The following is a 25785-nucleotide window of genomic DNA, read 5'->3' as shown; positions in this document are numbered from 1 at the left end:
CAATATCAAACCAAAATATATGAGACCAAAGTTAGAAAGCGATCATACTAATGTACAGACACACCAAAGCAAACAGATAATCCATCTATGATAATGCGTGAAACAGACTGTTCTGCGCCCGCAGTCTGCCTTTCATTCGCATGGATGAAGCAATGTCCCAGTGCCTCTAACCTGAAGAGGAACTGCCCTTGAAAGGAGGAGCTGCCAGCACCCAGAGCTAGTAATTGGATCTCTTTCCTTATCTCTTAGAAAAGGAAGATGAAAGTAAAGACAATCAAAAAACAGATGGTCTGTTGACTAAATGTTGAGTAAAGCACATTTCCCCTGCTCAGCTTGAAGAAACTACTTGGTTATTTGCTTAGGGGCAGAATTCTGCTACCGGAGGCATCTTGTCTAGTACCACTCAGGTGTTATGCACATACCCCACCTGCTATGCAGACGTGGGTCTGTGTGGTGTCATGGCAGCAACGGGAAAGGGGTCACTCTTTGATCCTCTACCTGATGCGCCCAATAATAATGGGCACAGAGAAGAGAGACTAATTTTCTTCCTCTTAGAAATCCAAAAGCTCAAACTCTTGTCAGAGATTTTGTTTCATGAAACAATTTTACAAGCATCTAATAGAACTTTGTGTGCTGATGGAACTGTTCTCTGGCTGTGCTGTCCAATATGGTAACTGCTAGCCACACGTGGCTATTAAAACATACGAAATATGGCCATTGCAACGAAGGAACTGAATTGTTCATTTTATTTAACTTAAATTCTTGTTAAATAGCCACATGTGGCTGGTGGCCCCTGTATTGAATAGTGCGGGTCTAGGTCAAAATAGTCTCCTTTCTGGGGTGTTATCTATTATTGTGTAACTATTTATTATGTCAGTTTCTAGGGTCAGAAATCTGAGAGTGATTTGGCTAGGTGGTTCTGGCTCAGAGTCTCTTAGGAGGTTCTGGTCAAGCTCTCAGCCAGGGCTGCATCAGCCGAAACCTTAACTGGGGCTGGTGGATCTGCTTCGAAGGAGGCTCATCCACATGGCTGTTGAGTGGAGTCCTCAGTCCGTCACTGGCTGTTGGCTGGAAGCCTTAGTTTCTCACCACATGGGCCTCTCCATAGGGCTGCTGGGGAGTCTTCAAGACATGGCCGCTGGTCTCCTCTAGAGAGGACGATCCAAAAGGGAAAGTAAGAGAGAGAGAGTGACCAGGATGGAAGTCACAGTGTGATATAATAACCTAATCTTGGAGCTGACATCCCTTCACTTCTGCCATATTCTTAGTTACACAGACCAACCTTGGAGCATTACACAAGGGTGTGGATACCAGTGTGTGGAGATGGGGGCTGTGCATCCTGGAGGCTGGCTTCCACGGGCACATTACCTTTCCCTTTTAGCTCATCATCAAATGGGCAACAAACTTGCCTCTCCCACCTTTATTGCTTCTCTGGTATATTTCTAGATCTTAGTTTAAAGTTTAAAAGAAAAGGTGGGGGGGGGCAACATAGCAGAGCAAGCCCCTGGCTTCGTCCAGGAATCTTCGTGGGTGTTTCCTCACTTCCGTGGACAGCGAGGCTGAGAGGCAGGTCCTGAGCTTCTTCCCACGCCGGGAGCAGCTCCCCGTCCTGTGCCAGGGCTGAGGATGCCACGTGCTTCTGTTTCAGTGAGCAGTGCATAGAAGCCTATGAACTCCTCCTGGCGCTGGCCGAGAGCGAGCAGAGCCTCATCCTGGGGCAGTTCCGGGCGGCCGGTGTGGGGTCCTCCCCTGGTAAGTGTGGCCCGAGTCCCTCCACGCCTCTCCCTTCTCCTCCCCTGCCCCTTTCGCTCTCCTGCCCCCATCTCAGCTGTTGGCACCGGAACACCTCCCAACAACGTGAAGACTCACTTGTCGAGTACGTTTTGCGTTTTTTTCCTCATGACTGAGTGAGTAAATTGTTTATGTTGAATGCAGCGAGAACTGGAGTGGAAACAGAATTACAGACAAGTGAAAACAAACAAGCCCTCTTAGGAAACATATTCTCCCAGGCTGACGGGAGGACCAGATGGAGCCGGAGGCCCATGTTCATGATGAAAGGGACCGACTTTTCCACAGCCGCTCTCTGTGATGCTGGTGGTTGAGGGTCCCTTTGCCGCTGCGTGGCCTCTCCCGTCTCGTGGCCTCTGCTTTATTGGCTGTGCTTTTTCTCCAGGTTTGTCCCTTTGGGTGGTCTTGAAGCATGGGTCCCCCCCTGCCTCTCCAGGTGTCTTATGAATATAGAGGAAATGGTTTCACACCTTGCTCTTATCAGCTTCACAGAATGCTAATCCCATGAGCCCAGGTCCTGCCATGGAGCAGAGATGTCTGCCGAGCCACCTCTCCCTGCCCCTTCATCCCCCTGCCTCAGGGGTCATGTGCCCTGTTGGCCTGATTTGACCCTCCAGATCTGCACTGCCCCCCACTTCTGTTCCTCAGTTTTGAGTAACTAGAAGGGGTATTAAGTGAAAAAGACCCAAGTATGGCATCTTAGCGACATTTGCTAAAACTTCGCCAGTGATGATGGCTCTGGGCCTTGCAGTAGCGTACAGAGGACTGCAGTAGACATAGTGCTTGAGAAGAGCTCTCTCAGTCAAGGGAAAAAGATTGCATCTCTCAGTGCTGAGGCCTGGATACTACCTCACCCTACACTTTGCCACCACGGCTTATTTGGAGAAGCAGCGACAGGTAAACAAAAAACTGAGGTGACCAGATCATTCCAGAGGCAGAGATGGGTGGTGTGACAGGCCAGGAGTCCCCAGCCATGGGGACCAGGCCATGTCTCAGACTGGCTTTTCTTCAAGAGCTGTGAGCCCCCATTAGGGCTGGTCCTCTAAGGACACACCTTGGAAAGAAGGGCCCCTCCCGAATGCATCCCCACCCCCGCCGGGCAATCTCGCCAGCTGCTCCTTCTTTACCTGGGGTCTAGCTTTTGCACTGAACACACGCATATTTGTCCTCCTTCAGTTTTGTCATGTACAGGAATCTGAAACAAATCTGAAAGAAAGGAAGTATCCTGGGTATTAATTTCCTGCTTTCATATCCAAGTTACCCAGCAAGGGAGCAGGCCTCCATTTGTAGGGGCGGCCATCCTCTACTCCCCTCTCTCTTTTTTTTTCAATAGAATTACCATCCCAGCCTAGAGGTAGAAACTTTGCCAGCATTTCCATTAGAAACCTCATTTTTCAGGGTCTTTTAACTGAACCATAAAACTTTATTCCTCATATTAAACAGATCTAAAATGATCTTGGCCTGCTGTCAAGTTTTTTTTTTTTAATATATGTATTAAGGAAAACGATCAATTAAAGGGAAAAAATCAATCATCTTATTTCCAGTTTGTATCAGAGGAATGTCTTAAACCATTCCGTCCTAGAAGGGTACCTTTTATTAGGCTTGTATCTACTCAGCACAGTTACTTGGTAGGAGCCGAAAGGACTTAAATAAATCTGCGTTTAAAATATTTAAAATCAATAATGAAATACTTTGTATTAACCTAATCCTGGGTAGCTCGTGGATATATTTATCAAATGAGCCAGTCAGTAATATCATGCCCACTTCAGAATTCAAAGAGCAGTCAGTTGGTGAGATGTATGTAAAATATCTTACTTGTGGAAGGAGGAAAGGCATGGACGTCATCAGGGAAATGGCCAGAGGGAGGTCCGAGGAATCTTAGCCTGCAGGACATGTGCACCCACAGTTCCTCCCCTCTCTCCGTAAAGCTGAGGGTTGGCTTAATTTTTAGCAGTTTCCTATTAAATCTCGCTCTTCCCTTCTGCTGACAATGGCAGTTAATCAGTCACTCTGCCCTAATATGCCCTGTAGTTGCACAGCAAAGCAAGTACTCAGTTTGTGACATTTACTCACAGTATCAATTATTGTGGTTTTTTTCTTTGTTTCTTTTGACTGCACAGGCATTCATTACATTCATTCTAGGTGATTTAGACCAGTGGTTTTCAAACTGTGCCAGGGACCCTGGAGGAATTTCTTTGGGCCTCAGCAGTGGGCTTGGAGGATGGGGAAGCTGCGTGTGTGCCCCCCACCCCTGCCCACTTCAACTAGGTGCACATTTACCATTCTGTATCTTAGGCTTTGGCATAAAAAGATTTCATTTGAAAATATTTGGAAGGCCATGGGTCTAGGCTGTAGAGATAGCAAACCAATGACTTATGTGGCCAGCACAGTGTTTAAAACACAACAAGAAGGTGAACATCTTGGGCAAGGAATTCACTATCTGGCTCTGTGCTGGTGCCCACCACTCCTGATGTTTTGCTCCAGCCCAGTTACCTGGCTCCTGGAGGCATTTGAGCTTGCCACTGACCATGACCAAGCTGAGAGAGAAAGGTCAGGGATAGCATCAGTACAGAAAATACAGAGCCAATGTAAAGTTCTGTCTTTCTTTTTTTTTTTTTTTTTGGTGAGGAAGATTAGCCCTGAGCTAACATCTGTTGCCAGTCTTCCTCTTTTTGCTGAGGAAGATTGGCCCTGAGCTTACATCTGTGCCTATCTTCCTCCACTTTATATGTGGGACGCCTGCCACAGCATGGCTTAATAAGTGGTGCACAGGTAACGCACCTGGGATCTGAACCTGCGAATCCCGGCTGCCGAAGCGGAGCACGCGAACTTAACCACTACGCCACCAGGCTGGCCCCCTAAAGTTCTCATTTTAACCATTAGTTTTGTCTCTCTTGCCTACACGAAGCTCTAACCAAAGCTGTAGATGAGTAGAGACACAGTTTGGCCTCAATTTCTCCCTGCCCTCATTCCCAAGCAACACAGGGAAGAATGGCCAAAGAGTAGACTTGTGACTGAGTGTGAGGAGACCCCAGGAGCCTGGATAATTAGAAAATCATAGCATGATAGAGCTGGAAACAGACCTCAGAGATCACATTAGCCAACCCTTCATTTGTTGATAAGGACAGTAGAGCCCAGAGGAGAGAAATGCCTTCCTAAGTACAGTTTCTAAGTGACAGAGCCAGGCCCAGAACACGGATCTCTTCATTGGCCATCCACTGCTAGTTCCTCTCCACTGTGCCACCTCTGCCCTGAATAACTGAGAACTGATTATCCAAACCTACTCCCAGGCTTGCCTCATCTAGACCTGTGATGATTAACCCACTGGCTTCTCTGCAATGTAGGAGACCAGTCAGGGGATGAAAACATCACTCAGATGCTCAAGCGAGCTCACGACTGCCGGAAGACGGCTGAGAATGCCGCCAAGGCCCTGCTCATGAAGCTGGACGGCAGCTGCGGGGGAGCCTTTGCCGTGGCCGGCTGCAGCGTGCAGCCCTGGGAGAGTCTCTCCTCCAACAGCCACACCAGGTAATTCTTGGCCTTTCTGCCACAAGATGGATGTGTGTCCACGTGTAGTCCACTCACTGGGCTTGACATAATGTGACCAAGCTCTCAGGGACCATGAGGCTTGTGTAAGGGCAGAATTCTCCCCTGGCTTGCAGCCTGCTCCATCCAGAGTCAGAGAATCAGAGTGGGAGAGCTAGAAAGGGCCTTCTCTTTTTGCAAACCTGTGAACTGCAGCCCAGAGAGAAGGGGTGAGCTGTTCAAGGAAAGTGGTAGAGATGGAACCCAAACCTGCTTTTCTGTCTGGTGCTCTTGCCTCCAGTTTGTCTATTCTCCACTTTATAGTTCTTGATTTCCAAGAAGCATTGGGGATCACTGAGGCCCATTTACTGCAAATGGTCCTTAAGTACCCAAGACCCAGACCACTGCATCCTATTTCCAGGCTCCATTCTTTCCCTTTCTCTTGTGCCTCTATCCTTTCTAAGCTCTTCTCAGACAATAACCCCCCCCCCATCTTTTTTGCTTTGTAGAGTGATGCCATATTCAGAGCAAGTGCTTAGCAGGCACTTAATCATGAACCTGAGTTCAAGTTCAGTGTCTGTGCATCTAGACAACTGAAGTGGGTGCTTGAAAAAGATGGGGAGGAAAGCCGTGAAGACCTTGCTGAGCATAATTTACTGAAGCCATTGGATTCTTTTGGATGGGGGTGGAGGGTCAGAATGAAGCCTTTTCTAAAGATTTTCTCATTTCTTGCCACCGAAGCCCTAAAAACATGAATGCCTTCCCTTTATATACAGTCCTCAGTCTAGAAAGTACTTTGTTAGAGATTCTTTTGTGATAGCCAAATCATAAAAGACAGGAAGGTTAACTTACCCCATTTTTGCAGGTGAGAAAACCTTGGCTCAGAGATGTGCAAGTGACTTGCCTAAATAAGGTCACATGGCTGATAGATAAGAGGGATATCAGGACTCAACCCCCGGACTTCAGCACCAAGCATATTGTTCTTTCCACTCTACCAGGTTGGATCTCATGATGTTAAAAAATAGTGTCTACTTACAGATCAAGTGACCAAAACCACGTAGGGGTAGATTGAATCTCAAGAGCCAAAGGAGAGATAGTGATGTTTTCCTGGTCCCTGAAAGCAATTTAATGTTCCCATCTCTATTTACCGCTGGTAGGACCCAGGCATCTGCCTAAGCGCATCCATTTACCAGTCCTGGACTGAGTGCCTCCAGAAAGGGGACATTCCCAATAAGGCACTTGGCCAGGTGCCCACAAACACAAGGGACTTTTTTCCTCTTGACTCCAGCAACAGTTTTCTTATTCAGTGACAGATTGTAATTTATTTTTTCTTAAAACCAGATTTTTCTATTTAAACCCAGAAAGCAGATGCTCTTCTTAATGACTTTTCCAGATGTGTATTATCTATCATTTCCACGTTCATTTAGAATAGAAATGTAGTTTTCGTGTTATTAGTGATATTGTTCTGTTGAATTAGTGAACGTAAGAATTGGGTTGACAGGAAATGTCTGCTGTTTCAGTAGCAAATAAGGTATGTGTTACAGATCTTTTGCTCATACCTCCCCGCCCCCCCCAAAATAATTTTGTTATGTCAATCTAAATCAGACACAAATTTGAAGTCAGTCAGGAGGAGGGGCATTTTCTCACCATCTATTTAGTGGAGACCCTGGTTGTGAATATTTCTTAGAAATATTTTAACATACAGATGAGCCTTAATTTTGAGACAGTTTTCTTAGAGAAATTTCATTTTAGGTAATGTATTTCTTTAGGTTGAGATAAATTCAGAACATAGTTTCTGTTTTCAAGGATGCCCTCCTAAAGAATAGCCCTGTGAAATAAATTCAGTCTTAAGTGGATCTTCCCATCAAAGTACAGAGGTCTTTAGCTCAGATTTCATTCAGTTCTCCTTAAAAATTCCCTTTCACACCCCCACCCAAATCGGAGCAGCTCAGAATGGGTACAAAAGAACCACACACAGGGCATTCATGTGGCACCCCGCATTCTTAAGACCTGATACAACTGGACTGCTTATGTTAAATGTGGCCTCAGAAAAAAGTCCCAAACCACCAGACCCTTTCATAATTATAATAATTGATTTTGTTTGTAAATCTTGACATTCCAGCTCAGATATTCCCCCATGTCAAGATTATAGAAAAGAGAAAGAAAAGGAGCTTTCCGAGTTGGAGTTTTATGCAGCTCCATAAATCCCCTTTCCTCCCGCTGTAACCAGCTGGCGTAGAGAATTCTAATCCAAGTGTCAGTCAACTGCTCCTCAAGGTCTCAAGAAAGGAATGCTGAGGACCAGGCCTCCAGATGCCTTTCTGGCAGCTCTGATGACAGGAAGGTCGTGGTTTTGGAAGGGAGCAACAGAAGGGTAGTTACCTGCAAGGAGAATAAAAAAGGTGTCCAGCCTGCCAGTTGATGCTGTTGGCAGGAGCCCAGGGACACTGCTGTTTCATTTTTGAAAAATATAGCCATGGCCTCGTCAGAAAGTGTAATTGTCTTAATGGACAGAGTAACTAGGTAATGTTGATTGCCTGGATAGCTTTGTCAACATACCACAACAGAGAGGCAAATGGACTAAATTGTTGGGAAGTGAGAATAGGAATTCTTAATCAAGCCCACCCTCTTTGTCAGGCAGCACAATTTCAGTTCATTTGGTGGAAGCACAGTCATTGATCCAAATCTACAAAAGGAGGTGTGGCCGAGACAGAATAAGCCGCAGCAAGTCTGCCCTCACAGAGACTGGGATTGAGTCCCTTCTGTGCTGCCATCAGGTGGGGACCATGGTGAGCCGTGTGAGACTGGTGTGGCAGCCTTGCCATGAGTCTCTGGGCAACTGCAGGAAGCCAGGGTACCACCTGTCTGACCACTCACACTGGGGCAGAGTCTCCAAATTGGAATGGAGGGTGGTGGAGCGCCAGAGATGCCCAGTCCTCACCCTCTCAGCGAGTCTTGATTAAGATCATGTTTCACTGGGGTGGAAAGAAGGGATGAGGACAGTGGAATCATGTCCATTGAAAGGGCGAATGGGATTGAGACAGCCATCCATTTAGGACAGGCCTGTGCCACCACCATCAGCAAGCTTCCGGGAATGAGAGTCGGACTAGGTCTGTCTGTTATCCTAGTCATCTTGACTTCTCTCTGAGAAAGAAAGGTGCTTTCCCCTTCCAGGTATCAGGAGAGTCCCTCCAAAGTCCTTGGAATTAGTGCTTAGAAGTGTTAGGAAATTCTCAAGTCCAGCTCAGACACATTCCCCAACATGACAGCATGGTTGCTTATGCCTCCTGTTCAAATGTCCTTGTCACTTATCTTTTAGGTTCTATGACAACTAGGTAGAGACCTGAAGTGCTGTATTTGCCTTTTTTTTCCTTTAAGACCTAACTTCCTGATTTCAAAAAAATTATACGCTCATTGTAAAAATAAATAAACTAAAATCCAAGCATTACATAAAATTCTCCATGCTAGGATCCTCACTGGAAAGGACACTGCAAACAGTTTGGGGTATATTTCCACAGATTTAACTGTCTATTTTTTTCATAGTTAAGACCCCTGTTTGCAAATGACTGAAACATACTCAGATAGCTTAAAAAGGAGTCCTGCTGGAGGGACGCCGGGTCTCCCACATGGGAGCTGCAAGCCCGGGCTGAAGGCAGGGGGCTGAGGGCCACGAGAAGCCCGAGCAGCAGCAGAACCAGGCACCTGAGTACAGCCAGGCCAGGCCCACGTCCACTTTCCTCTCCTCCCTGCTGCAGGCAGGCTCCCCCGACGACAGGCAGCCAGCACACCTCCTGCATGTGTGCACAAGGCTGACCACTTCCACTGGTGTCAAGTAAGAAAATCCTGGAAAGTGACGTCTTGCCCAGCTGGGCTCAGGTGCCTGCCCAAGTCATCTGTGGCCGTGGCAGTTCCCACAGAAGCCACGTGGATGGAGAAGAGAAGGGGTGGGTCTCAGAGGAAGAGGGAAAGTGTGTACTCAACAGACCAAGACATGACATCTTTAAACATGTGACTGCATCTCATTTTTAACCTAACGAGGATCCTATTACGTGGACTCTCTGAAACTTGCTTTTCCCCCTTAACGTTATATTTTTAGACATCTTTCCATGTGTGTCCTTCTTTTCAGTAGTTACATAGTTTTCCATTGAGTGGCAGTCCATCACATATTTGAACAGTTTCCTCTTGTTGGACATTTGTATCCAGTCTTTCACTATTAGAACATTGCCGCAGCCACCATCCTTGTCTTTACACCTGTCCCTCTTGTGCAATTTCTGTGGGACCAATTCCAAGAAGTAGGATTTGCTGACTCAAAAATTATTCAAGTTTCAGATGTCAAATAGCCCTCCGTACATGATCCAGTTACTCTCCTACAGCCGGTGTATGAGAGGGCCTTTTCTTCCATACCCTTGCTGAAACTGGGTAGTATAAATTTTTTCACTTTGGCCAATCTGTAGGCAAAAAAATACCTTTAATTTATTAGTGATATTGAAAATCATTCATAATGTTTAATTTTTCTAATGCCAGGGAAATTGTTAGCAACAGTATCACTGTCAGGCCTAGAGGGTGTCTATCTTGGTGTGTTACCAGCGACCGAATCAGCAGTAGGTTTATATTTGCTTTAAGATGCCTGGTTTCCATCACCATTATAACAGCGCCTTTATAAATGGCTGCAGAAATAGAATCTGTCTCCTAACCATCTCTGTTTCTCGTTTGGACTTCTACCGTCAGCTAAGTTCTTAGGAGATTTCTGAAACCAGGCAGTTTTTTAGGATTTTAGTTATCTGGCAGCAGATTTTCCCAGATACGTGTATTTTGTTAGGTAATTTTCCCTCATCTAACCTCCACTTTTCCTCCTAGAGAATTCGGATGACCATTCGAGAGCATACAGACCTAAGAGGTTAGGACTGTGTTTAGAGTTTTTAATCCTTTGTGACAAAAAACTGTCCAAAAAGTGGGGAGGGGTGGATGGACACCCACAACTAGCGACACAGGTGGTTGACAAGGCTCCACCTTGCGCTTGGAGGAATGGGGCCACTTAGGAGAGGCTGATGTGGCCAGATGTCACCTGTGCTGACCCCTTCCTCCAGATAAATCTAAAATCCTCATGGGCCGGCCCCATGGCTTAGCGGTTAAGTGCGTGCGCTCTGCTACTGGCGGCCCGGGTTCGGATCCCGGGCGAGCACCGACGCACTGCTTCTCTGGCCATGCTGAGGCCGCGTCCCACGTACAGCAACTAGAAGGATGTGCAGCTATGACATACAACTATCTACTGGGGCTTTGGGGGAAAAATAAATAAATAAAATTAAAAAAAAAAAAGTTTAAAATCCTCAGCAAAACAGAAGGCCAGCCCAGTGTCACTTTCCTTCTGGAAATGAGCTGCTTCTTGGTGGAAATGAGATCTCATCTGGGGTCAGGTAAGACATTGATTAAAAACTTCAGAAAAAACCTGTCTCTGGTTTTCGAGGTGAAACAAAATGACGTGCCCTTCTAGTTTTTCGCCAAGACAAGATGGGGAAGCTGAAAAAAAAAACGGATTTTTCTTTAAAAAGCAGGATGAGGGGGCCGGCCCGGTGGCGTAGTGGTTAAGTTAGCACACTCTGCTTCGGCGACCCGGGGTTCGCAGGTTCGGATCCCGGGTGCGGACCTATGCACTGCTGATTAAGCCATGTTGTGGCGGCGTCCCATATAAAGTAGAGGAAGATGGCACGGATGTTAGCCCAGGGCCAATCTTCCTCAGCAAAAAGAGGAAGACTGGCAACAGATGTTAGCCCAGAGCTAATCTTCCTCAACAACAACAAAAAAAAAGGATGAGGAGTTGTCTTGAGGATGAGGATGGGACATGGTGGAGAGGGACAGAAGAGAGGAAATTTGAAATTGATGGCTGCTTGAATAAACCTGCGTGCACATCCTGTTGTGGCCAGGGCAGCCAGAAGCATGGGGTGTCTCAGGCCTGGCCAGGGTGTGCTTCCTCTCCCACCCTCGCCTATAGGCCACCTTGTGTGCAGTGCACTGAAAGATCCACTGAAAACTCAGGGACGCAGAGCAAAGCCATCGTGAGGGGAGCTCAGGCAGAGCATCACGGAAGAGAGAAACCCACACGACCTGGCCCAGCTCCAGAGCAAAACAGAAAAAAGTGTGGCTCCACCCTTTTGGGGGTGGGCTGGGGTTTTCTTCCTCTGCAGCCCTCCCCACCATCCCCCTCAGAGAACACCTATAGCCTCCCACCCTGGACACCCTGGAGAGGAGGAGTAAGCTGGCCCCCAGGAAAGTGATTTATTCCCCCTTGACAGCTGAGATCATCCGGCATTCCGGGCCGGAGAGTTAATGGATGATGGAACCCTCGCCCAGCAGCAGGCCGCAGGCCCTCGGGAGACAGGCAGCGCCTTTGTCTGCAGGAGGCCAGAGAAAAGGCCGGCGGCTTCCCCTCCTTTGACGTTGTTGTCATAATCATATTCCACAGTGGAACATCAAGGGCACAAAGCAGAATCGTAATTAACCTCACCCGATCTGTCCCCGCTGGTGTCCTGGGAGGGAGGGAGGGAAGCCTGCGGGGCTGTGGTGCTTAACCTGAAATTAAACTTCCCCCTCATGAAAGCATTTGAAAGCTCTGAGCTTCCAGCAGGGGTACGATCTCTGGAGGGCGATCTTTTGTTCTTTCTTCTTTTTCTTCCTTTCTAAAAACTGTACCTACAGCAGAGATGATGAAGTAAAAGCCTTCCCCGCCTGGCCGGGGGTCAAGGCCCCAGGCCCTAGAGGGCTCCAGGACACCCCAAAGCCTGTGAGCCTCTGCCCGCCCGCCCACATTCATGTTCTCCCTGAGGGTTCCGGGTGGTTTCTCAAGTCCGGTCAAGCACTTGCTGCTTTGCTTCTCCCTCAGACGGGCATTTTCTGCACGACCTGCTAGGTGGCTGATCCCTGGGGGACTCCCTGAGTCAGGTGTTGGGTGTTGTGGGGCCATGGGCACAGCTGTCCCTCCTCCTCCCCCAGAGCGAGTGCTATGTGGCAGCACTAGCTGGTCCTGCCTGCTCAGGACCCGTTGTCCCCTTTCCACAAACTGGTGACATGGGAACTGTTAGTATTCCTCACTTTACTGCAGCCCAGAAAGGTGGGCTCATTTACTCTGAGCCATGCACCTAGGCAGTGGTAGGGGAAGAGCATTTACTCAGGTCTGTCTGATGTCAGAGACCTGCTCGTGATCACAGGCACCCACCAGATCAGCCCAAGAATGTAGTGGCCTCTCCCTAGAGAATTTGGGAGGATGCTGTTACCTCGCAGGTTACTAAGCAAATGCCCACTTATCCTGTGGGGCGGACCAGTGGTTCCCAGACCTGGCCGTGCGTCAGAATCACCTGGAGGGTGCATGAAAACGAAGATTGTTGGCCCCACTCCAGAGTTCCTGATGCTGTAGGTCTGGGGGGTGGCGCCTGGGAGCGTGTGTTCCCAACAAGTTCCTGGGCGATGCTGCTGTGGCCAGCCCAGCAGCTGCTCTGACATGCACTGGGCAGCACCAGCCCTGCCAAGTGGAGACTCGGCCCAAGTATTATCACTTCGTGCCTGCAGAATAATTAGAGAACTCTAGTTCCTAGTGCTCTTTGAATTTTGTAATTTCTTTTTTAAGTGAAAGGAAATAAAGGGTGCCCCAAGTATAAGTGTTATATTTCTTAAAAAGTTGTCTGGGGCCAGCCCTGTGGCTTAGCGGTTAAGTGCACACGCTCCACTGCTGGCGGCCTGGGGTTCGGATCCCGGGCGCGCACTGACGCACCACTTCTCCAGCCATGCTGAGGCTGCGTCCCACATACAGCAACTAGAAGGATGTGCAGCTATGACATACAGCTATCTACTGGGGCTTTGGGGGAAAAAAATAAATAAAATTATTAAAAAAAAAATTCTGAAGAAAATATGACAAAAAGGCCACCTGGGTGGTAGGTACATGGGTGTTAATCTGTGTGTTTTTCTTGTGTTTAAATTTTTTCAAAATAATTTTTAATGAAAGGAAGGGCTAGGTTTGTAAAGTGAACCTCCGGTCCTTAGTCCCAGCTTCACGAGAAAGGATTTCATCCCTGAAATGGCCTCCTCCCAACTCACTGGAGGAGAAGTGCTGATCTTTCCCAGCGTCACGCTGTCCCCACGTGCCGCGCCATGAGCGCCTCTCACACTCGGCCTGTGGAACGCTGGGTGAGCGATGCCGCCACTCCGTTTGCTTTAATTCTGTGGCTCATTTGCCTGTGGCACTTCAGGGGTCTGTCTCTCCACGTCAGAGTTGATAACCTGTGAAGATGAGCTCCCATCCTATCTCAGTGGTTTGTCCGAGGCCTGCCTCCTGGAGCTGTCCCCGGGCAGGGCTTTGCTGAAGGATGCTGAGAGGCTGAGGGAGGGACCCTGGCTTCTCCTTGGATGAGACCCTCTTGTTCGCAGCTCTCATCCTCAGTCCCCCCGCCGGGCTCCCCAGTGCTCCCAGTTGTCTCCATGCTTCTCGTGAGCTGCTCCATTTCTTGATGGAATTGGACCTGAAGTGTTCCATCTGGAGGATGCTGCTTCTCCCTTCTCATGTTTTTTAAAATATAGCTTGAAAAGACAATGATGATAATTTTATCCTCCTTCCTGCCTTCCCAGCTTCCACTCTCCCTCCTTGAGATTGGTGCAGTGGCTCCCTAAGGGGCCTCCCTACCCTTGCCTCCCTGCCTCTCTTCTCAGTGCAGCAGCCAGAGGGATCCTGTTAAAATATAAGGCAGATCATGTCACACCTCTATTACAAATCCTCCAATGGCTTCCATTCTAATTCTAGAGAAAAAGACACAGCCCTTGTAAAACCCTACGTGACCTGGCACCCTGCCCCCTCCCACATACACCCTCCTCTCTGACCAGTTCTTCCTCTCCCCTAGCTGACTCCGATTCAGCCACAATCTCATTCTTGCTGGCCAAGCTCGCTGCCTCAGGGCCTTTGCATTTGCTGAGTCCTCTGCCTGGGTCACTCTTCTTCCAAATAGCCACATAGCTCCCTTTCTCACCTCCTTTAGATCTACTCACATGTAACTTTATGATGAAGGCCTTCCCCACAACTCCGTTTCAAATAATAATCCATGCCCACCTTGCATTCCCTATAACTGCTTCATTTTCCTCCATGGTACTTCTCACTGTCTGATGCACTGTATATTTTACTTGCTCGCCTCCCCTATTAGAATAGGAGTTCCATGAGGGCAGGGATTTTTCTAAGCCTGGAAGAGCGCCCCATGGTAGGCACTCCAGTATTTCTTAAATAAATTAACGATAGCTATATTCGAGTGCTCGCTGTGTGCTGGGCAGTATTCTGAACACTTTACATTTACCACATTTAATCCTTACCCAACCTTATGAAGTAGGCTCTGTTATTACTGTCATTTACAGATGAGGAAATAGACATGGGGAGGCGGAGTCGTGCTACCTCTAAATCTACTAAGTGTATAAGATGCTCTGGTCACAGGTAAAGGTAGCACCTCGGTCTCAGAGTTCTCCAGTGAAACGGAACCAATAGGATATGTGTGTGTATAGAGAGAGATTGATGGATTGATTGATTGATTGACTTTAAGGAATTGGCTCAAGTGCTTATGGGGGCTAGCAAATCCTAAATCTGCAGAGCAGGCAGGCAGGCTAGAGACCCAGGGAAAAGTTGATGCTGCAGTCTTGAGTCTGAAGACCGTCTGGAGGCAGAATTTCTTTTTGGGGAAGGCTTTTCTCTTACGGCTTTCAACTGATTGGATGAGCCCACCCACATTATAGAGGGTCATCTGCTTTACTCAAAGTCTACTGATTTAAATCTTAATTACATCTAAAAAATACCTTCATAGCAACATCTAGACAGGTTTTTGGCCAAGCAACTGGGCACCAGAGCCTAGCCCAGCTGACGCATGAAATTAACTATCACAACGTCTGAAGAGGTTGTGTGTGGTCAGGCTGATCTTGCTCCCTTCATCTCCAAGGTATGTCCTCCCTGTCCTGATGGGGCAAAGGGAGTGGGGGGAGAGTTTCTGGTGCTCAAGAGCTTCTAGTCCTAGCAGGAGTTCTCTGATTTGAAGACCAGCCTAAGCCCTAGGATGTTCTCTTCCTCCTGTGCACAGCCAGCTGAGCAGCAGAGCTCCAGGCCATCATCTTTTCTCCCCCTGCTCTCCCCAGAAGCCTTGTCTTCTTGATATTGTGTCATGTACAAGAGTAGAATGGCCCTTTATCACACCTAGGTTATCAGAAGGAGATTACCTCTGCTGGGTTGGAGGCCTGGGCCCATTACCTCTGTTCCAGTGTGCAGTGAGGAGGGCAGGCCTGGGCTCGTGGAAGCCAAACAGCCTGTGGGTACCACTTCTTGCTCCTGGCACAGCTTCTAGTGACGGGAATCTTAGGAAGCAGGGCTGTGGAATGAGAAGGCTGTGACCCAAGTCCAGTTGTACCAGTTTCCAGCCTCATGACTGAGCAAGCCACCTAATGTCTCTGAGCCTCGGTTTCCAAATCCACAATGACAAAGACAGTAATGCCAGCCTAACCTGTTTTGACAGGAGTTAAATGGGCCCCTGCTTGTTACACTGCTATCTTTCCAAAGCTACTTCCATGAGGGCTATGTCAAGTGTAGGCAGTTCCAGTGTAGGTCCAGAGAAAATGCTGTAGGTCCACGCTGGCCTCAAATGCTCGGGGACCAACTAGGTGGAGTGGGCCTCCATCTGAGCCAGTGGGGGCAGTACCCCCACTGGCTGGAAAAGGCCAGAACCCTCTTGAGAGCCTCAGTTTTCCTGCGGTGTTCACCCTTTCATGATGGTCTGGGTCCTGCAGAAGCCTTCACATGCCCCAGTTCCTGGGGTTCAGCCCTGGGTTCCCCTTAGGTCTGGCAGCCTCTGCCCATCACCATTCAGCATGGGCGGCCGAGGGCCCCTTGGACCGGCCTGAGTCCTGTGGTGGACCTCATATTCAGCCATGCTGTGGGAGGAATGGCTGTGGAGGCCTGGGGGCGAGTGGGGGGGCTGCTTTCTCAGTGTGATTGCAGTGTTACACGCACCTGTGTTTTTCATGGTGCAAGGCATCCCCCTTCACTCCCACTCCTTCCAGCTCCCACCCCAAGGGGACTGTTCTCAGCAGTCTGGGACGTGTGTGTGCACATGTGAGTGTGTGCACACACACACCTATAGATTACACCATAGGTATTTTGTTCTTCACTTTGTTCCCTTAACATATCCCTTTAGATCCTATTCACAAGTACACCTATTTTTATTATACATATACTATTTTTCATCCTGTTTATTCACTTAAAATGTCTCCACCATTGTCACAATTATACTGCAATGTCCATACCATTTCCCTCCTTTTGATATGTACTATAATTCGTAAACCCTATATTCCATGAAACATATGTGTATGTGTATATCTTGTTGTTTCTGTGGAATTATTTCCTTAGAATTCATTTCTGGGGTCCACAACATTGTGTTAAAGGGTGTAAGCATTTCTCTTATTCTTCACACTTATTTCTTTCCTAAAAGTGGTGTCAATTTGCCATGCCATGAAGAATGCTCTTTTTGGACCACCATTCAAATACTGCTGGGGAGACAGGGTGTGGAGAAGAGTGAGGATGGAAGACCCATAGCAGTGACTTGGAAATGTGATGTGTTTTGTGTCTGTCTTCTCAGCACAACCAGCTCCACGGCCAGTAGCTGTGATACCGAGTTTACTAAAGAAGATGAGCAAAGGCTGAAGGATTATATCCAGCAGCTCAAAAATGACAGGGCTGCAGTCAAGTTGACCATGCTGGAGCTGGAAAGCATCCACATCGATCCCCTCAGCTACGACGTCAAGCCCCGGGGAGACAGCCAGCGGCTGGATCTTGAAAACGCCGTGTTGATGCAGGAGCTGATGGCCATGAAGGTATCCATGTGGGTGGGGACCTGTTTGCAAACTGTGTTTCCATTCACCCCGCTGTGCTCAGGAGGAAGTATAAAAAGGCCCTCTGAGAGCAGCTCAGCCGGTGATGAGAAATCAACCTCATTCGTGTTCAGTCGCCTCTCTCTTGGAGGAGAGCCAAAGCTGCATTTATAGACAGGGCTGTTTCAATGTGCCTGGGGCTCACTTGGGCTGGACATGTTCCTGGAGGGGTGAGTAGAACTCTGGAGAATGCCTCCGGGTGTCCCAGCCCAGCTCTGGAACACCTTGTTCTCCAAGAGAAGCCAGACCAGACCTCTGCAGGATGGAGCAGCCTCTGTCCATCTGAAAGGACCCCTAATCTCCAGAATGCTTACAAGGGCTTCTTGGGTTGATGCTGCAGCTGTTAACATGAGGCGGGGGAGAACAGGGCGAGGCCAGTTGCAGAATTTGGACGAGAGCCCTGGTTTCCTAACACCCCTGTCCCTTTGGTGCTGTGTGGAGCCTGCTCAGATCATAATGCCCTCCTGTGAGGTTTGCTAGTGCTGTTCAGGTCAGTGTTTCCTGATAAGATCTTGGGCTGTTCGCCAGGCCAGCTGAGTTATCTGCTAGCATCTCTAGAGCAGGGGGAGCTTTCTTGGAAAGCTGGTGCCCCTCACTGGGAAGTGGTTAAACTGCCATCCCTTCAGCAGGAAGCACTTTGCATGTTTCTGGCCAGGGGTGCCAAGCACTAGGCCTTCACCTGCTCTGTGCTTTCTCAGGAGACAGCTGTGGCATGATAAAAATATATCGGGTATTTGTTCGAAGTTCCTGGCACAGAGCTTCAAAAAGCTATGGAATTTCCTGAGTGACAGGAATGTCTTTTTTATGCTAATGAAGTGACTCATGGTGGGCCCCAGACAGCTTCAAGATGGGGGCTGCTCACCAAAAGGACCAAGCATGTGATTAGAGCATTGGGACTTTCAGCTCCTTGACCTCCAGAGAGTTGGGGGGAGGGCTGAAGGTTGAGTTCCATTGTATGGTCAATGATTTAATCAGTCATGCCTGTGTCATGAAACCCCAATAACAACTCTGGACACTGAAGCTCAGAGAAGCTGCCTGGTTGGTGAACACGCTGATGTGCCAGTAGAGTTACACACCCTAATTCAATGGGAAGAGGGCACAGAAGATCTGTGTTCTGGACTCTTGCAGACTTCACCCTATGTGTACTCTTTATATTAAAACTCTAATCCTAAGTATAGTGCTTTCCTGAGTCCTGCAAGTTGTTCTAGCAATTTATTGATCCTGAGGGGTTGTGGGAACCCCTAAATTTGCGGGCAGTCGGTGAGAGGTGGAGGTGGCCTGGGGACCCCCTGAGACTGTGGCGGGCCTCTGAAGTGAGGCCCATCTGTAGAGAACTGTGCCCTTCACCTGTGGGGTCTATGAGAGCTGCGGGAAGTTAGTGTCAGAGGTGAATTGTATCACATACACCTGGTCTGGCTGGAAACAATAACCGCCCACCAGGAGCATGTCACTCCTGTGTCACTGCAGCCTGCTCTCAGCAGGCCCATGGCAGAGGTGGGAACTTGCAGGGGCCGCTCCGCACAGGACTCTGCTGCCAGGCCTGCTGATGCGGGGAGCCAGGGCTGGGAGTCTGTTCCCAAGCCTGCTTTCCAAACTCTGCTCTCCTGTGCACAAAGGCCTGATTTGCACAGCCTTGGATTCTGCAGTCTCCCTGGCTCCCAGGAGTTCAGACGTGAGGGAGGGGCTCTCAGGGGCAGAAGCCAGGTCACCATCAGTTTAGGAACCAGAGGCAGGTCCTTTAGGCCAGGGTGGGTCATCAGGGTGCTTGTAACTGGTCTCTTCTATTGGGACCAGCACTGTCCTCAGAAAAAAAGAGCAGACCCATCTCTGATTACACCGCCTCGGGAGAGGGGAGAGGAGCCATCAGCAACGGTCATCCCCGACACACTCGGGTGACTTGCTCAGCACGTCATTGCCCTCAGTAGCTGCTCAAGCTTGAGTCTAGGTGAAGCCTGGGAAGACTCTGGGCATTGGCAGCAGATGCAGGAATCGCCCCTTTGTTTCTAAGCTGGTTTATCGGTCCTACCCACTCAGCTCAGACCCTGACTTCTGCTCCCTCTAGGGGATCCTCATGCACCATTGGATGATTCTCCTCATTGCCCAGGAGCCGGCATTGGGTCCATAATCACAGTGTCTTTTTCCCCAATCGGGAGCCCTCTTTGTGGGCCTTTGCACCCTGTGGCCTGAGCTATGAGATTGCCCTTCCATTATTTATTCCAAACACTATGTTTCCTTTGGCCAAAGACTGAAGATTTCCTTTTTATATTCAGGGCAATCTGTTGTGCAGTAAATTCAGTGTTATTCTGACCAGGAAAGACATTTTTGGTGGCATAAAAGCTCTAATATTTCCTTTGCTACTTGAAAATAAAATAGGACACATCTTACAAATTTTCTAAAAGAGTAGAAATTATAAAAAGACGGGAGAGAAATAACACATAATATCATGATCCAGGGGCAGCCATTGCTGGTATTCTGGCTTGGTTCCCTTCCTATGAGTTTTTTGATGGATAAACATCACAGTCATCTCCCTTCCCTGTGCGTCCCTTGCAGTGGGTACGAAGATGTGTGCTCACGCATAACAAATCCATTAGTAGCAGATTAGGTTGGCTTTCTCCATTTTGTTCTAGGATACAACTGCTGAGAAACTCGAGTTTTCTGTTGTTGTTTTTTACTTTTTATATGTGATCTTTAGTAAACACCTTTTCATTTCTAGATGACCAACTTGGTTCCTTTTCAAACCCATTTTTTTGAATATCCTTTCCTTTCATTATGACTCCTCTTCCTTTATCCCTTTAATTGTTTTAAATATTTATTTGCTAGTTTTTCACTTGTTATGTCTGGTTCTCATAAGTGCTGGTTCTCACTTTGTTGCATCTGCTGATTCTCTCTCAATGTGATTCATTTCCATTTTCTTTGTGTGTGTGTTGGGGCGAGCACATGCGTACTAGCTCATCTTCCGTGGATATTGTGTTTCCATGGGGTCCCGTGGGTCCTGGGTTGTAAATGTCCCTACACAGTGGTTCTATGCTTAGATCTGTTGGGACTCGTGGGTTTCAGAGGTTTAGGACTAGTTTTTGTTACATTCTTGGCTTACGATTCCTGTTCCACACCTACGCTTCACACAAGTTTGAGGTTCTGATTCCTCAAAAGAGGCTTTTCTTTCTTTTCCCACCCAGAGCCTGAGATGACAAGTTTCCTTGGCACATCGCCAGAAAGGAAGTCTTCTAGTCTCTTACTCTAGCTAGTACTTGAGGGCTGGCTCCTCTAGGGGTCTCAGTTCTGGCTCTCTGCCCTGCCCTTGCATCAGTGCTAAAAGCCCAGGTCCTAGTGCCTCCATGCTGGTCTGATGCCTCTGTCAGCCAACACTACAGCCACCTCACCTTTCCCCTTGGGCGGAGGTCCCTCTTCATTTCTGGAACACGTGAATTCATCTTTCCTTCTTTCAAGCTTGCGTTTATGTTTGTTCTGGGTGTAATTATCCACATTAGCTCATTATGCCGTGTTGCCAGAACCTTCAGAATCCTGCTTCTAATGGCAATAGAAGAGAAGGCTTCAGTGTATGGAAACACCTTTCATCTTGGTTTTATGTCTCAGAAAAGGTTTGGCATCTTCTCTTGAGTAGTCACTGAGCCCACTGCCGTCTCCATGTCTAATGCCCCCCAGCCTTGAGTATTACAGGCCATGATGGGTCCCTCTAGGTATTTCCCCACGTTGGAGGGCAACAACATCCAGTCCCCCACCCCCTAGTCTGGCTTATCGAGGAGAGCACACCAGGCCTATGGCTTATTACCTCAGAGAAGGGTCACTTTGGGGGTGACTAGAATCAGTGACCTTGGTGAATCCCTCTCAAGGCAGTGACTCAGCATTATGAAGAATCCTTTTAAATAAGATCACAGAGATAGCTGGGGAGACTGACCTGATGGTCATGTGGTGGTGGACTCACCCTCCAGCAGAGTTGAGGAGTCAGGAGTCATGTATGGGCTCACCTTGAAAGGGAGGGACTTTCAAGAGCCTAGGCTCTGAGCCAGACAGCCTGGGTTCAAACTGTGGCTCCACAATTTACCCAGTAGCCAGGGGAAGATGGATTTCCCTCTGCGTGCCTCAGTTTCCCATCTATAAATGGAGGTACTCATAATATCTACCTCAGATTGGGAGGATTAAATAAGTTAGTTCATGTAAACACTTAAAACAGTGTTATTGCTCAATAAATGCTGGTGATTTTCATTGTTATCTGGCTCCTGGTCCCAGGATAGCATTGTCCCATTCTGGAGTCACTTATTCTCCTCAGAAAACTCGAACTTGAGTTCTCTAAGATACTTGGAGAAGTTACCTGATGAGTAGTCACCTGTGAAGGGTTTTGTGTCTATTGATTTCATCTGGGCCCCCTGACATAGACAAGAGCTGGGGGCGATATCATTGCTGTGGGCCCTCCCTACCTGCCTGGCTCAGCTGCAGGGCACCAAGTGCCATCAGGGGTGGTTAAATATGTGGACTGGTGCCATGGAAAATGGAAAAGGAAATGGGAATTGGAAGGCACCTAGTCAGACTCAGCCTTGTATGCATGACCCTCCTTTACGACCTCTTTGGCTGATGGAGCTCAGCCTCCACAGGCCAGAAAACTGGTTTCCAACAAGACAGATGTGTCGATTTGGCGGGGGGGTAGGCAATGTTCTAGTTGTTAGAAAGGTTTTCCTCATAGTGAACCAAAACTGCTTGCCTGTAACTTCTACCCATTTATCTCAGTTCTGGTCCATAGAGTGACAAAGCACATGGCTTTGTCCACACCTCCTCCTTCAGATGTGTGGAGACAGCTGTCACGTCTCCTCCCAGTCATCTTATCCCCAGCTGCGAGTGATAACTCTACCGCAGGTCCGTGGGTTATAGAGGCGAGTCCCCTTCTCACTCACCTGCCTTCCCATGTCGGCCCTGCTCGCGCATCGTGGGCGCCTCATATGCTCTGTGCTCTGTAGGAGGAGATGGCCGAGCTGAAGGCCCAGCTCTACCTCCTGGAGAAAGAGAAGAAGGCCCTGGAGCTGAAGCTGAGCACTCGGGAGGCCCAGGAGCAGGCCTACCTGGTGCACATTGAGCACCTCAAGTCCGAGGTGGAGGAACAGAAGGAGCAGCGCGTGCGGTCCCTCAGCTCCACCGGCAGCAGCGGCAAAGACAAGTCCGGCAAGGTAGGACTGACGGGCGCGGGGACACCTGGGGCTTGGGCCTCACTTCCTGCCCAGTTACCACCACCGCTCCTCACTGCTCTGCGGCCTCAGTTTCCTTATTTGCGTAGGAACTGCTGGCCATTGTAGATATCCAAAAGACGGTGACATTTTGAGTGCCAAGAAACCAAATCCACGTTTTTTTAAAATCCTACTTGATGTAACAGTGAGAGCATTTCCACATATCATAGTCTTATCAGGGGAGTGACCTTGCACTGTCCGATAGTCTGATATTGGTTCACCTCTTGTTACTGTCCTGTTTCTCACGGCGGCCACCATTTGTTGATCACAGAACTCTGAGGAAGGAATAGTTATCCCCATTTATGTGAAGAAAATCAGGCTCGAAAGAAATGAGGGGGCATACAGTTTATAAATGGCAGAATTGTGATTTAACCCAAACTTGGCTAACGGGCCCTCCTCCTGTCGTCTGTGTTGCCTCCTCGACTTCTGCTGGCATCTCTGCCGTCAGCGAGGTGGGAGCAGGAAGCAGCCTGAGGCGGAGGAGGAGGAAGGCAAGCCCTGGATTACACACAGGATGTCACAGAAAGTGGGCTGTCAGGTGATACCGTCTTGCAAATTCAGACTGTCATTAGCCCACAGTTTTATGTTGCCTAGAATCCAAGCTCATTCTGTCATACTATATCTCAGAATTATTCCAAATACCGCATTGGAGTAAAAAAGCTCTGGACCCTGAAGAATTATATCCCTCATCCCAGGGTATTGAAATTCTGTGCTGCGTATTTTCTGTTCCTAATAAATGCTAGCTTCTCCTCACCCTGGTTTGTTTCAGGCCCAGGACTCATGGGCATGCACTGACTTGCTGTCTAATGAGTGGCTTCTCACAGCCCGAATGCAGGGCTGTTTCTGGGGGAGTTGTGTACCACAAAGAAAGCAACTTGTGGATGCCGTGTGGCAGTGAACTGTCACTCCCTAAACAGTTAGGAACTCTGAAGTATGCTTCACCAAGGGCCACCACTATACCTGGCCCACCTCTCACCCACTAAGGAGCCAAGGAGGCCACGGCCATGGCACCCAGCTGGGCCAGCTCTCCCAAGACCCCGGCTGCTTTTCAGTCATCCATTCAAGAGATGTCCTGGCCAGGTGCTGGGGGCAGTTCCAGGAGTTTGAATTCCAGTGGGGGACAGTGATGGGCAGACAGATGATCATAACACATTGACAGTGTCCTGAGTGCAAGGATCAATTCTGAGTGTGTTAGGAGGCCACAGGCCACACACAGAATCCAGATTTGGAGACTGGGGACAGTTTTCTGAACTGAGACCCAGTGGAGAGTGGGAGCTAGCCTGATGAAGAGGGCCAGGGCAGAGCAGAAAGTTCACTCTAGGCTGATGGAATGGCCCCAGGGAAAGACCCAGAGGGAAGAGAATTGACACACTGGCTGGAGAGGTGAGCCGCTGTGCTATCCCGAGAACAGTGAGTAATCGCTGAAGAGTCTGCAGCAGCTGGGGCTCCGGAAAGGTCACTGCACAAGTGCACCGTGAAACATCTGCCGATGCTTGGGGAAGCAAGTCAGGGCAGACAGCAGCCGGCGCAGAGCTGCTTCATACCTGGGGCTCAGGAAGATGGGGATTTCTGTCCCATGCCAACACCGCAGAAATCTCTGTATGGCCTTTTGGGTTGGTCAGCAGTCACGCTGGGACAGAGCCCAGGAGACAGAGCTCCGGTGTTTGTGTGTGTTCTTAGGGTGGGGTGGAAATGGCCTTGCCAGGTTCTTGCCAGAAGGCCCATGAACTGAGCATTTTCCCCCAGTTCTTGGTATTTATTTTCACTGGGGGAAGCACTGTGTTATGTGGAATGGCTTCAAAGTACGGAAATCTCTTTGATGGAGAGGGCCAGATGTTTTTTTTAACTTTATTTTTTGTACATTAGAGTAAGAAGCTTTATAAGAGTACCTTGTGTTGTTCAGGTAATGAAATTAGAGTAAACTGATTATCTTGTCTTTGAAATATGAGATCCATTTACTATTTCAATAGACTCTCCCTTCTGGGCTCTTCATTTGGTCTTAATTGTTAGTAGATGAGGCAAGCAGGCTGGAGCAAACTGCAAGGAGCCAGAGAGTCAATATTTTGGGGATTTTGGGTCACACAGACTCCGCTGCAACTGCTCGCCTTTGCCGTTGCTGCATAGTAGTGGGAAAGCAGAGATTACACAGACACAAATGGGCGTGGCTCTTTTCTAATAACACTTTATTTATGGACACTGAAATTTGAATTTCATATAATTCCTACATGTGACTAAATAGTCTTTCGATTTTTTTTCATGATTTTAAAAATAGAAAAATGATTCTTAGCCTGTGGGCCTTATAAAAACAGATGGCAGCCAGATTTGGGTCCGGACGTCCACTCTTGCTCCATAGGGTGGGTGTCGTGCTTGTTTTAAAACTGCCCTCCAGCCAACGAGCTGGGTCCCAGATCTCATTCAAGTTGCATTAGGTCTTTGTGGTTTTGTCTTTATGCAACAGATATCACCAAACATGTTCAGTGAGAGGCCCTGGGTGAGGCAAGGCTGTCCCTGTCTTTAAGGAGACATGAAATGCTAACATCACATGGGAGTTGATATACAAAGAGAAGAGGGTGTTGGAATCTCGGCAGATTCCACGGGCTGGTGGATGGGGGCTTGGATCCACAGGGCCGCTAGATGGAGAGGAGGGAGGGAAAGCTGTGCAGGCAGAGGGCATGGCAGAGGGAAGGGGTGTTCAGATGCTAGCTGTGCTGCTGCGGAGGAACCCCCTGGGTGTGGTGGTGTTTCTGTGTCAGAGTGGGCTGAGGGAGACCCTGTGCCCTCCTGTCATCTAGACTCCTCGCACTGGCTTCATACTTCTTTGTAGCTCTCATCTCATCACGTTATAACTTTGTTTACATTCCATCTCCTGCAACAGATCACAACTTTTTATTCTCAAGCCTGGTGTGTAGTAGATCCTCAGTAAATGTCTGCTGAGCAAATTCTGAGATGAGCGCCTCCCCCGGCCACTTTATTATGCAGCGTAGCTGCTGCCCTCGGTCTCTATGCAGAGAAAGTGGAGTGCCCAAGCAGGTGTGGTGACTGCTTTAGGCACAGTGGTAACTCCATTTAGGATTCAGGAGTTCTGCCTCCTATGTTTCCTCATCTGTAAAATGAGAGGATTTGGTTTCAATGAAGTCAAGCTCCTGGCTAATGCTGAGACACTCCTGTTTTCCTCCTCCTTTCCTGGGCTTTCTAGGTGATGACACTGAACCCAGTAAAGCTCCTAAATCTAGGGAAGACTGGTTTTCTCCCCAGGAGAAGTGGGATGGGGGGCCAGGATCCTCACATGTATTTCCCACTTGTC

The 25785-nt window shown here is 48.5% G+C and overlaps 1 protein-coding gene across 3 annotated transcripts in view; it reads left to right on the top strand.

Moving 5' to 3' along the window:
* Positions 1 to 25785, top strand: part of MCC (MCC regulator of WNT signaling pathway) — a 399974-nt gene that overhangs the window by 356675 nt on the left and 17514 nt on the right. For all 3 annotated transcript variants that reach the window (XM_058538632.1, XM_058538623.1, XM_058538640.1), the window contains 4 exons: positions 1649 to 1752; positions 5133 to 5316; positions 16956 to 17190; positions 22218 to 22424. In XM_058538632.1, the coding sequence (XP_058394615.1) occupies positions 1649 to 1752; positions 5133 to 5316; positions 16956 to 17190; positions 22218 to 22424 (730 nt within the window). The remainder of the gene's footprint in view (positions 1 to 1648; positions 1753 to 5132; positions 5317 to 16955; positions 17191 to 22217; positions 22425 to 25785) is intronic.

The sequence above is a fragment of the Diceros bicornis genome, chromosome 1 (genome assembly GCF_020826845.1).
Source record: "Diceros bicornis minor isolate mBicDic1 chromosome 1, mDicBic1.mat.cur, whole genome shotgun sequence".
NCBI classification, from domain to species: Eukaryota; Metazoa; Chordata; class Mammalia; order Perissodactyla; family Rhinocerotidae; genus Diceros; species Diceros bicornis.
Note: the sequence above shows the minus strand (reverse complement) of the source record. Positions and strands in the feature narration are given on the sequence as shown.